The sequence below is a fragment of the Elgaria multicarinata genome, chromosome 10 (genome assembly GCF_023053635.1).
Source record: "Elgaria multicarinata webbii isolate HBS135686 ecotype San Diego chromosome 10, rElgMul1.1.pri, whole genome shotgun sequence".
Classification (NCBI taxonomy): Eukaryota; Metazoa; Chordata; class Lepidosauria; order Squamata; family Anguidae; genus Elgaria; species Elgaria multicarinata.
This window is the reverse complement of record NC_086180.1, coordinates 30,182,462-30,194,798: the sequence shown is the minus strand read 5'-3', so window position 1 is coordinate 30,194,798 and position 12,337 is coordinate 30,182,462. Positions and strand designations below refer to the sequence as shown.

The following is a 12,337-nucleotide window of genomic DNA, read 5'->3' as shown; positions in this document are numbered from 1 at the left end:
CATACTCACATCTTTTTATTGCTAAACACACGTTGCTCTTATTAAAACTGAGGACCAGGCCTAAATAGGCACCAAGGCAATCTCACCCATAATCCACTCTCATCAGATGAGATTCTGTACTTCTGCTAGTAATGACTGTTCTCCCCATGCTTGGCCCTACAACTTCACCAAGTAGTGTAGGAAGTGGGCAAACGTTTACTACATTAAAGCATATACCTCAGAAGATGTTAGGCAAGTCCTGTCTTCCAAGTACTATCCCACAGTCCCCAAACATCATTGTCCTTTAGGGTAAAACAGAAGTGGGTTTCTTGAGCATCCAGTGGGCAGGTTCTCCTGAATAAGCTGCTCAAGAGCCAGATTCTTCTGGGGCAACCTGTAATTTCCTTAAAAGACGGTTGCCTTTATGATGGAAAGCAGAAACCCCTCCCGCTATTCTTCGTCAAGTTGTGACCAAGGCTCAGACTGGTTTTTACCTTGCTGGCACCACTCCTAGGAAATGAGGTCTTGCAAGGTAAACACCTCGCAGTCCCAATTTGAACAGGAGGGAGATGCCAGGGTACAGAGTCTGTTGGAACCCATGAGTTATCAGTTTGCAATCCTTGTCTAAGCCAACATATTATGACCCTAGTATTTTGATAAGCTGTGGAGTTCTGACCATTCAACAACTTCCACATCTTCTTCCAATTAACTGAATGTCAGATCAATATGTGCATTGATGTGCCCACAGTCTCTGGTCTAATGTAACTCAAAGAAGATAATTACATCTTTTTCAAATAATAATAATAATAATAATAATAACAACAACAACAACAACCACCTTTTAAGTGCAAACAAAAATTACTTTACAGCTGTGGATAAAAAGATTACTGAAGTCAGCTAATAACCAATCTACAAATATTTACTTGGTAATACATGGATACTTACTTTATTACTTGAAGTACAGGGCTGAGAGTTTTACTGTCCTTAAGCCAGGTTATAAAGGATCTGGCTCGTTCTGAAGAAAGAGTATCTAATTCTGGAAGCTGTGTCTAGAAGATTAAATGTTATTTATCACCTTGAACTGCACAGATAGATAATATTCAATTAAACACCAGTGATCCAAAATAGTGTTGAAATCACTTTCATTTTTCTTTGTTCCACTATCTCTTTACTCTATATTTTAATATTTATATTCCGCCTCTGTCAGATATGTATCTCAAGAAGGCTTATAATGATAAAAAATAAAATACAACATAACAAAGCAACACAATTAGGCAAACCTGAAAAAAATCAAGTGAACTATTTACCTCTCATATTCAGAAATACTGAATTAGTACAGTGGGCAATTAGAAGACACTTTAAAGCATAACAAGTGTTAAAATTTGTTTTTTCAAAGTGGCCCTAATACAAGTAATTCTATGCTTCAAAATCATTTGCTATTTTTTTTAAAAAAAAATCTGTTAGATAGAAAAAGGATAGGGTATAATCTAGTCCTTATGTATGGGGCAAATCTGCATAGATAAAGGACCACTCCAAACTAGGGAAGCCCCAAACATAACAGGAGGAGGAGACAGCGGACTGGTGCTATTGGATCTCCCAGGGATTTTCAGAACACCATTCTAGTTTGGCTCATTTCTCCTCCCTTCCAGCCCCACTCCAATATATACAGGAAACTTAGAAGGGTCTGCAGAGAGACAACACACACATCCTTTATTCTACCCCAGTCTCAGAACTGTTTGCCCCCAACAAACAGCTCCAGATGTATAGGACTATATATAAAGGGCCTCCCATTGCTACCCCACAGCCTGGTGCACAGTAGTGCACCTGTGTGTTTGTATGGTGTGTTTGTGTGTGCACTCAGGCCCTGGAGGTTGGATGTGGGTGTTACATATGGCAGGACCCATTTGCAGGTATTGAAGTCTGCAAAAGCTGTCGTCTGTGCACACAAACAGGGACTGGATTGTACCTTTATAAGGGTTTGATTAAAGAGATTACATATGGAGGTTATTACAAAAGGTGGACAACATACTGGTCACATACTCATGCCAAAGCATTATCTGTCACATCTCCTGTGCCTTTCACAGAATGGTAAGGACTCCAAATACATTTTAACAAATATTTAGCCCCTTTGGTTGCAGACGTCTTGGAATGGCAAACACTGCTAAAGGATCACAAGCCAGAATGCAAACAGCAGCCCGTTTCTTCTTATTTTCAGTTCTTGTGACGTCTAAATTCAGGACTGCTCAATGAGCGGACCGAAGTCTCACACCTGATGGCATCAATTCTAAATTACGAATACTTTAGCAAAATGGAAACTATCCAAAGAATAGGGTGCCCAATACCAAGTGGCTACCTGCATATCACAGAAGGAAATCTATTTTCAATACTAGTATGAGATGTATTTAAAATAAACCCTTACCAGTGTTTGAGGTACAGATGAATAATTAGGGTATCCAAGGACATCTTTTATGAAGTTATTATCACAGCTTCTTCCAATCCAAATGTAAAATACCTAAAATATATTAAGAACTGTTTCATTGAAGTAAATACCTTTGTTTAGTAAGATATACAGTCACCCAGATACTCTCAGAATTGTTATACTTTAAAAAACTGATTTCAGAATGAATGGTAATTTACATAATGAGGATATACTGATGTACTCGTAGATTAACAAATTTTATTTAGAAAATGTTTACCAGCCCATCACAACAATGACATGATAATTTACATAATGAGGATATACTGATGTACTCGTAGATTAACATATTTTATTTAGAAAATGTTTACCAGTCCATCACAACAATGTTGTGATTTAAAAATAAAAAATGTTCAAATATTATCCCAACATTTATTTATCTGTTGGTACAATCAAAACATCCAATCCCCAAGTATGCAACTTACAGAGCCACAGTCCATAAGAAAAGCTCCTTCTCTTGTCAACTTCTCTGCAGATAACCGCTGAAGAGGGGGCTGCGGAACAACTCTATCATTGACATGGATCGCACCCTATAACAAGGAAGTTACAGTTATGTCTACAAAGTGGATGCACATTTCAGCTGAACTGCAATAGTTAAGCAGTAGGGGTGGTAAGTGCATACAGCCCATTCTTAGTGCCAGCTCCAGCTTTTTGAGGGCCCTTGGGCAAGGCTCCCTCCGTGGGCCACCTCCCTCACTGGGTCTACCTTCTTACTGCCATGGTCACCAGCTGCTATTGCTCTTCACCTTCTTCCTCATCATTCTGATCACTTGCTGGCTTAACAGACAGAGAGCCAGTGAGCAGGTGGCCAGAGGCATCTACTGCTCCTCCTTTTCACCAGTCTCATAGTCTGGGCCACAGTGAGAGGTAGGTGAACAAGCTAGTTTCAATGGTGAAGAAGAGCAAATCTGGCGGTGGGGGGCTCTTGTCCATGACCCCATGCTGTAGTGAGTTCCCTTGGCAGGTGCTTGGCCATGTCTACCCTTGACCCCAGCTTTGCCAGCTATAGATCACATTAAGTAACATCAGGGTTGCCACCAAGTATAAGAAAGCAAAAAACGGCATACTAAACACCAGACTGAGAACAAGGTTCAACACGCACATACCCATTTTAAGTACAATACGTGGGACAGAATACTAAAGCATTAGAAGAAAATGTAAATGGCCTCAGTCAATTCAGGTAATTGTGAGGGGCCTCCTAATAAATGGCTTCTCGTTCATGACAAATGTATCCTCTTTACACTCTTAATAACTGTTGAATTTGCTTCTGGGTCTGTTGTAAAAATACACCCACAATACTGAAGATGTAAAAGATCAAAACATTTTCATTCCTGATGCTCACACTATATTAAAGATGTTAATCTTGAGATGTTCATATGACCAGCCCCGGTTAGAAAACTAGCTGTAGTGTTTTGAACCAACTGAAGTCCCCAAGTGGGTTTTTTTAAGACAACTCCACATTAATGTAGTCTAAGCAGGATGTTACCAGAGCATTGATAACTGTCAGGTTATCTGTCTCTGCCCAGGAGGGGTAATAGTTGCATATTAGATGTAATATAAAATATAAACATACCTCATCAGTAAGTCTGTCTATCCTGTATAAATTGGGGTATATCATCTTCATCAACTGAACCAGAGGTTGACTTTTTATTTGGCACATAGCATATACCCGATCATCCAAGCGTGTACTTGTGCCAGTTCTAAATGCTTTCTGCAAAAAAAGGTAACCCGTTTAGGAAAAAGACACTGGTTTGGACCAGTATTGTGATGAGGTTAGGAACTTGGGTATACCCAGTAGAATTTCTAATTCCACCCCGCCCCAGCCCTTGAATGGTTGACACAGATTCACGCCATCTCAGAAAATTCTTATGAAAATCCCCTCAACTTCAGAAGAAGTTTGCTGTTTTAGAAACACACCACCAGGCTTCCTCTGGGTGCATGGAACTAGTTGTCAGTCACTGGATTTAAGTCAATGATTTGGAGAAAAACCAAATAAAATTAGGGCTAGAAAGAGCATTTCAGAAACAGCAATTCCAGCTTTTTCTTACAAATGCAAAGTGCTAGTATGTCTCTCTTAATTGTTAACGCAAAACAGTGTTAATTATTTCTATAACAACCTTCCCCTACCTAGCCCCCTCGTGTTAAGACTGCAACTCCCATCATTGCCAGCCTGCATTGCTATTGGCCATACTGGCTGGGGATGATAGAAGTTGGGAATCCGACTGATCAAGAAGGCACCAGGGTTGGGGAAGGCTGGTTTAAAAGTACTCAGTTTTAAAATTACATATGTTGAACAATTTTGATAAGCGAGCACCTATCCTTATACAAAAGCTATCGTATATATGTCATATACCTTATGACATAAGCTATTTGCACAATACAAGACATCATATAATTTAAGTTTCACAATGCCCAACAAAAAAACATAAGATAGAACAACAAGGTATTCAAACTATACATATTTATATAATCCATGGAAGTTGCTGTCATTAAAAATAACACTTTATATTTACTTGAAATGAGCATGAACAATTATTTGTATGAAATACCTGTTTGAAGAGAGCTAAAACATACAGGGGAAACAGCCTGAGGGAATTTGGAGCAATCAAAGCAGATTGTTGGTGGTTTGATGCAGCTGACATATACGCAGAGAGCGAATCTACCACGGCATTCACCAAGGCATCTCTAGCATCTGACAGACTTGATGAAACTGATCGATCCACAGCTATGAAAAGTGAAGTAGTAGCAAATAATTATGAAGGGAAACCTATTAAGAGCAAAGAGCAGCATACCAGTGCAGCAATTCATGTGCTGTTAGCACATTAGCAATACACCAGATAGCCTTGAAGATACTAAACATCTGAATAAGCATAAGTGCCATTTGCACAAGACTGAAGTGACACAAGGTTAAGGGAAACACAACTAATTTCGGTTATCTGTGGAGAATGAACTTTTAATTGAAAAAAGAGAGTGATAACTCATAGCACAGGTCTTCGGCCTAATCATTTAGCAATTTTTAAAACAAGTTTATTGGAAATTTATATAAGCAAGTTTACAGAATGAGTCTTTCTCATTAATAAAACAATAATTTAGCAACTTCTGCTCTCATTAGAAATATAAATATCTGAACATTTTCAACTCACCCATATTAGCTAAGAGGCATAAAACTGCTTGTACATCTGCTCCAGCATAAACATCTGTCAGTGATGTCACCACGGGCAAACAAAGCGTGTGCACCCTAATTCTCCGTTCACCTACATTAGAATCAACAGTGTGGTAAGAACTACACGTATATTTCTTATCCAAAACATTTATATTACACAGTACATCTCTAGGACAGGAATAAGGGCACCTCAAAGCAAATACTGTTGATTAAACCATCACCTTCTTCTGTTTTTTTAGGATTCATTTTGAGAAAGGCATCATAAGCGATTACTATATCTGAAGTTACCTTTGCTGGAAGTATATAAAAGTGCTGTCTGAAAACAAACTAATGATGTGTCTGACAGGCTTTCTTCAATGGACATCTGTACTGCAAATCCAGCATCAGGATTGACATTGGCAAGTGACAGCAAATCAGTAGATCGCACAAAAAAGTTACCATGGAAAGTGTGAATTGAAAGACCTACAAGTAAAGAGCAATGTTTAAGTTAAAAAAACAAATGTTGAAAAAGCACAGTGCAATTCTAAGTGCATTTACTCAGAAGTAAGTTCTGTCGAGTTCAACATGGCATAGCCCTAGTAAGTGGACTTAAGAATGTAGGCCAAGTTTTTTAAAAAAATGTTCTCAATGTTGCAGGATTATGCCTGTTTGAATTCTGGTGGAAGAAGACATTCCTGTGGCACAAGGTTTGAGGTTCCGAGCAAATGGTGCCATTCGCCCCCATGATCAGTGCCACGCCTGGAAGACCTCCAACAGAGGGGATGAAGGGGGATGGGCAGAGGAAACATGTTGTGGCAGCACAGCTGGTACTTCCTTAGCCCAGCTGCAAAAAAACAAGCATCAGGTGAGCAGGCTGCCACGAACAACACCAACTTCATTTCCCCAGAATGCTTCTGGGCCCTGACATTGGGGGCAGAGCACAAGGAACACTGGGGTAATGCTGGCAGCTAAAGCACCTTATCTGCTGTTTGTCTTCTTGGCACTGAGCCCTAATTTTTATTTTTAATGAAGGGATGCTGGTATCAGCCATCATGGGCCCTCCTCCTTTCCCCCAGTTTTGCTATTACGATGCTAGAACCCTTCCCAAAACACTGGGATGCAGGACATGCCACAGTGTTCTACAGATGACTGTATCATTGAGACACACATTTTGCATACCATACATTTGTGCTGCGTTGGCATACTCGAAAGAGACACTATGGGCATGTCTATACCATCCATTTTTCCTGGAGTCATCTCTAGGTCATCCCTGTGCATCCAATTGACACACAGGATCCTGGGGTCAACCGGGGATGACCACAGACTTTTCCCAAGATAAATGAAACTGGGGATGTTCCGGTTTTTCCAAGGTCCCGGGACAACCTCGAGGACCAGAGCAAGTGTGGCCTCCCAGGTCCTCAAACAGGGACGGAGCTGCATTGGGTGGCTCTGTGTCCATGGGGGAGGGGGAGCAATTTCATCATTCCTGGGATGGTGGTGGGGGTTTGGGTGCAGTGTTTGGCGGTGTGTGTGTGTGTTTCCTTACGTTTTTGCTGCGCGCAGCTCCTCTTCAAAAAAACAATGACGTCCGCAACATCCCTCTTCCCTTCCGGGACATCGAGCAGCCATATAGATGCTGCGGGAGGGGACTGCGGATCCTCCCCCCTTCCACTACACTCTTCGGTGTAGATGAGCCCTACATGTACTTTGGCATGCTTGGGTGTAGGTTGAAACTATTATCTAAATCACATTCTAAAACATTTCTTTACAATTTTCACCAATATCCGATGCTTCTAATAATAAACCAAGACCTCTTCAAAATTCATACCATACCTTTTGTACATCTTATTCTCATGACTGCTTCAAATCCAATCTTTCGTGTAAGGTATCTTTTAAGGTCTTTTTGCAGTTTTTCTGCTTGAACAGGGTTGTGAGTATGATGGAAAGATGGGTAGTAATAGATGCATCCAGCAGAATATTTCGACATGCAAGCTTTTGGGGAGGATAAAACAACAGTTAATATGCATTCATGAAGAGTTACATTTCAATTCTATTTCTTTCAACAAGTATTCACAAACTTCACACTAGAGGGTAACAATGTTCCTGTGCTTACAAAATGCTCTTTACCAGTCTGATAATGACCCCAGTTAAGCAAGGTGGGGCTTTTTTCAAAACCAATGAAAAGTATTTGATGTAAAATATGCATTTATTTGTTACATTTTTTTATAACGCAGGGCAAGGAACAACGGAAATGATATCTGGGGTGATATAATGGACCTCACAATCTTAATCCCTGTGGTGTTTTTTCACAGACACACTACTTAGCACTTTTTCTTTCAACTTGAAATTTCCTGAAGGTATTAATAAAAATACTGAATGGTTAACCCTTGTTTTTCTTAATTGCAACATCTATATAAAGTAGCTATTGATTTGGTTTGTAGGACACGACAGCCCACCGTGGCTTAATTTACCCAGGGGGAACATTCCATCATGTTAGGTGCCTGTAGGCGACCGGCTTGCCATATCTTGTTGTGTCTTGCAAACCCAGGCAGCAAGGGTGGCTTGAGATTAGTCAACCCTCAAATAACACGTTTAAGTGTTATTTGAGGACTGTGTAACCACTGGAAAGCCAGTGAACACTGATATATGAGGGAAGATCAGAATATTATCCTAATATTTCCTTAACAGATTGCCAGGCCAAACAAGGAATGCTGTAGTATATGGTATCTGCCAGCTTTTCTGGAATTATCTTCTCTCCCATACCCCATCACATTTTTAAAAGTGAGTCTTTAAAAGTCCAAGCCAAGTAACACTGTATACTTCTTTGAACTGAGAATTGAGACCCTAGGAAGGTTTTACTTTAAACTTACTTACAGAAGTGCCATTGAAATCAATAGGATTTTCCTGCAATGTGGAATAGTATTAAAGTAGTAACAAGACGAGTGGAGGCAAGTAAGGGTGAGTGTTCTACTGGTGAGCAGCACAACTCTTTGCTTAGGAATCAAAAGAACAGCTTAAACTGTATGTCAGGGTCAGGTAACTTGGTGGCCTCCAGATGTTTTGGATGACAACTCCCAGCATTTCTCTCGTATACTTGTTCATTCTGTTTTTTAAAAGTGCATAATCTATGTGAAGGTTCGTATAGCCTGTTCAATTTTCACAGCTTGGCCATGTTTATGCAGATACACAAATTGGATGTACCTGGTCCTTGGGGTGAGATGGGAAGGACTGTACCTGTAGCCCATGCAATTAGCAAAATTACAGTGGCCTTTTGAGTTGACACAACTGTAATGAATGAAATTGCTTTCCCTCTGTGCCTTTTTATTTGTTATAGATGCTATTATATTGCACTCAGTCCTTGACATTGTTACTGACATGCTAAGCCTTTGATCAATTACCTGTTTATTAGATTCTTTTAGAGGCCTAAGAAATTGCATTTCTCCTTTCTTACAGTTGCTGTTGTTTTGCTAATTGTCTCTGTGTTAAATCCCTCTACTAAATCCCTGCGTGTCACGAATTATCTGTTTCCTTAGCTGGATGTATGGTCTAAAAGCTAATAAGTATTGCTTATGGAAAGTGAGAATGGTAGTGTGTCTTGTTTCTCTCATTTTAGCATAAGGTAGAAGACTGGAGTTTATGGGTCCGTGAAGTTATTAATCAAGTCCCAAAACAGAAGGAAGATTTTGCCAGGAACTGAAATGAGTGGGGCCTTCTAAAGTGTATGGAGGTTACTTTACAAACAACAAGATACATCCTTCCAGCCAGGATTGACCTTGTAGATAAAACAGAGGTGTCAGGGGCTATAAAATGCAAAAAAAGTAACAACACTTAGGAAGTGGTTCTGGCTGGGTGCAATTCAAGCATCCCTGTGAGAAGCCCAAGCAGAAAGCCTTAAGGTGATGCTCCATGCCCCAAGAATCCAAAGGGGACGAGAACCTCAGAACAAAGGGAAGCAAGTTGGAGAGTACAGCAGAGGCTAGGACAATGTGTGCAGATTCGAACTCTGGTCTGACATTCCTACGGGACACCCTGGCCTGGCCAGCTTTGGGTTGTTTGTGTGTATGAATGATAGTTAAGTGATGCTTCTACATTTTACTTTTGGTTGTGGGCGGCATCCTACTCCATCTGCTATCTTGGTCAATAAAGCTATAAAAAAAATTAAAACTTTGGTGTGCTTCTTCAATTCAGCTTCTATAAGGTCCTGGGAATTTCAGCCTGATCACCTGAAATTCCTGCTTTAAATTGGTAAAACCTGTCACACAATCACGTAACTGTCTGGCCAGTGAGATCAGCCTCCACACAGACATCAATTGGCACCCCTATGTGAGGCTGCCATAAGAGGTGACTATCCAGGGTCCATAAGATGCATGAACTAACCAATGAAGTACAAAAATTAATGGAAAAAATCTCAGCGTTCTAAAGATTAGATGCCTGCGTCTTCTAATATTTCAAAATAGTGAACTACTAGTGTGAACTACTAAAATATAATGAAAAGTGTGTACGTGAGCAAACAGCATTTTCGAACTTCAGAATTTCCTTTGACATTTTAGGAAAAATGTTGTTTTCAAACACACATCAAACTATGAAGTAACTGTTAGCCTTACCAAGAGAAGCCATATCTGAATACTGTGAGCTTAAAAGAAATAAATCCACAGCTGTTTGCTGTCCTGAACAATCTAATGCCAACTTTTTATAAAAGTCTGTTGCTGGACCAAGATGTTGAACAATCTAGAAAGAAAAAAGTAAGGTAATGAGGCAATATTGCAATACAAACACGGTACATTTTCTTAATTGTTTGCAAATTAAGCATGCACCGTTTAGTATATGTACAACTGTTGTATTTTACCTCTCTCTTTAAATACTGGCTCAGTGCACACTTCACACACAACCTGAGTTATTGTGAACAAGCTAGCTGGTGCACACTGTCCAACTGCTCCCGCTGTGACTAAACAATCTATGGACACTCCATCCCTAAGCTGTTTTAACATGTAAACCATGAACAAAAAAGCATGGGTGATTATTTCTCTGGCTTGTTAGGAGAGAGACAAGCCAGAGTTCCTAGATCACACATCACAACAAACCACCCCAAAACAGATGTTGCCTGAGCATTTAGGCACTCTTGATCCCAACAGGAGTCACCAGGCAGCATGCACTAGCACTCATTCACAACAAAGCAGAATTTAAAACAAACAAAGCTGCGTTGTTGTGACATGCTAACTGGGCAATGTACTACAGCAGATTATATCCTCTGATAATTCAGGCATGTGTGAATTTGGGATGCTTTCCTATATCCAGAATGTAACCATATTTGCGGCAAACACATTTATTAGAAAGTGATTGACACTAACTACATTTTGCTATGATCTGAAAAGCATTTGTCCTGGAATATCCATACTAGGATCAACTTTAGTTGGGCTATCATCTACTCACTTTTTTCTCTTTGAATAGTCATACTTAATCCTATAAGCCTCTACTACCTTGTTCAAAAGAAAATATTTATATAGTAGATTGTCAAAGAGTATTCTGTAAGACTTCTAATGGTTAGCAAAATCAGAGCATTAACATTTAATGCTCTGATTTATGTGGGGAGTTTAGCACATAAATTAATAAGATTTTTAGCATATTGACAGTGGCCAAGATGGACAAAAATGAATTTAAGTATGTATTTTTATTTTATTTTATTTGTTTACAGGAGCCTCATGAAATCATCCAAACTCTAGGGCTATACTGAAAAAAGAAGTTCTGTACACACAAAAACTGAGGGTTGTTTTTGCAACATGTTTAAATTATGCAATTATACAAATAAAATTCACTTATTTTGCACAATTTATTGTGCTCTTGCAAATTCTAGTAAAGTAGAAGAGCTATGGACAAGTGTGAGGCCACTTCCAATATTCTGAGATTTCACCAATTCATATACTTTCGATCCTATGCTCATAACTGGAAGGCTCAACATTTGTTTTGTTTAAATGTTAGTGGAAATTCTTCAACCGATACCTGTTCCTACACAACACATACAGCGCTATTTAATTAGTTACTTAACCACCCTAAAGTCGGAAGTACCTTTGTGCTTGATCTTTGATTGGGATCTTCCCTGGACTGCAAGCGCCCTGTGCCCAAGGATGGTAACTGTGTCTGAAACACAGATATGCGCCCACCCGTTGGAGACATCAATTTGTAAGCAGCTTGAAGGGCTGGACCTAATGCACTGTGTGTTTCTCTTGTGTTGGTGAACATATCTGGTAGGGCATTCAGTAAGTCTTTAATTAGCTGGAAATAGATTAAATGGTGTTAAGAAGAGGAAAAATGCATACTTTAATCCAGTTCTACCTCTGAAGTCCCATTTTCAGCCACAGAAATACTTATTCAATTATCTCTCTTGATTCTGAGATTTCAAGCAGGTATCACCAACACACTTTGAAATTGATCTTTATATTCACTAATGCTGGGAACTTGATTGTTTTAAAATGAAAGCCAAGCTCTCAGAAAGCTGAAAGGGTTTTGTGCCTACAGCCACATTCTGTATTTTTCTGTTCTCCTCCATAACCACAGCATATCATAGTATAGTAAAGTTGGAAGAGGCCTATAGGGCCATCAAGTCCAAAACTATTCTATATCTCAAGTCTCCTCACCACCATGGTCATATGGGCTATTCATTTCTCTCCCACTGGCTGCCCTCTTTTCCTTTTCCCATGATTCTCTTTCAAATGGGCTGCAATTATGCAATTTTTATTGACCAC

The 12,337-nt window shown here is 39.6% G+C and overlaps 1 protein-coding gene across 2 annotated transcripts in view; it reads right to left on the bottom strand.

The window, feature by feature from the left end:
- SEC24B (SEC24 homolog B, COPII coat complex component) overlaps nucleotides 1-12,337 on the bottom strand; it is a 47,906-nt gene that overhangs the window by 2,992 nt on the left and 32,577 nt on the right. For both annotated transcript variants that reach the window (XM_063136274.1, XM_063136275.1), the window contains 10 exons: nucleotides 11,661-11,867; nucleotides 10,202-10,325; nucleotides 7,431-7,589; nucleotides 5,907-6,080; nucleotides 5,599-5,709; nucleotides 5,005-5,180; nucleotides 4,029-4,166; nucleotides 2,881-2,985; nucleotides 2,399-2,491; nucleotides 925-1,028 (listed from right to left, as the gene is read on the bottom strand). In XM_063136274.1, the coding sequence (XP_062992344.1) occupies nucleotides 925-1,028; nucleotides 2,399-2,491; nucleotides 2,881-2,985; nucleotides 4,029-4,166; nucleotides 5,005-5,180; nucleotides 5,599-5,709; nucleotides 5,907-6,080; nucleotides 7,431-7,589; nucleotides 10,202-10,325; nucleotides 11,661-11,867 (1,391 nt within the window). The remainder of the gene's footprint in view (nucleotides 1-924; nucleotides 1,029-2,398; nucleotides 2,492-2,880; nucleotides 2,986-4,028; nucleotides 4,167-5,004; nucleotides 5,181-5,598; nucleotides 5,710-5,906; nucleotides 6,081-7,430; nucleotides 7,590-10,201; nucleotides 10,326-11,660; nucleotides 11,868-12,337) is intronic.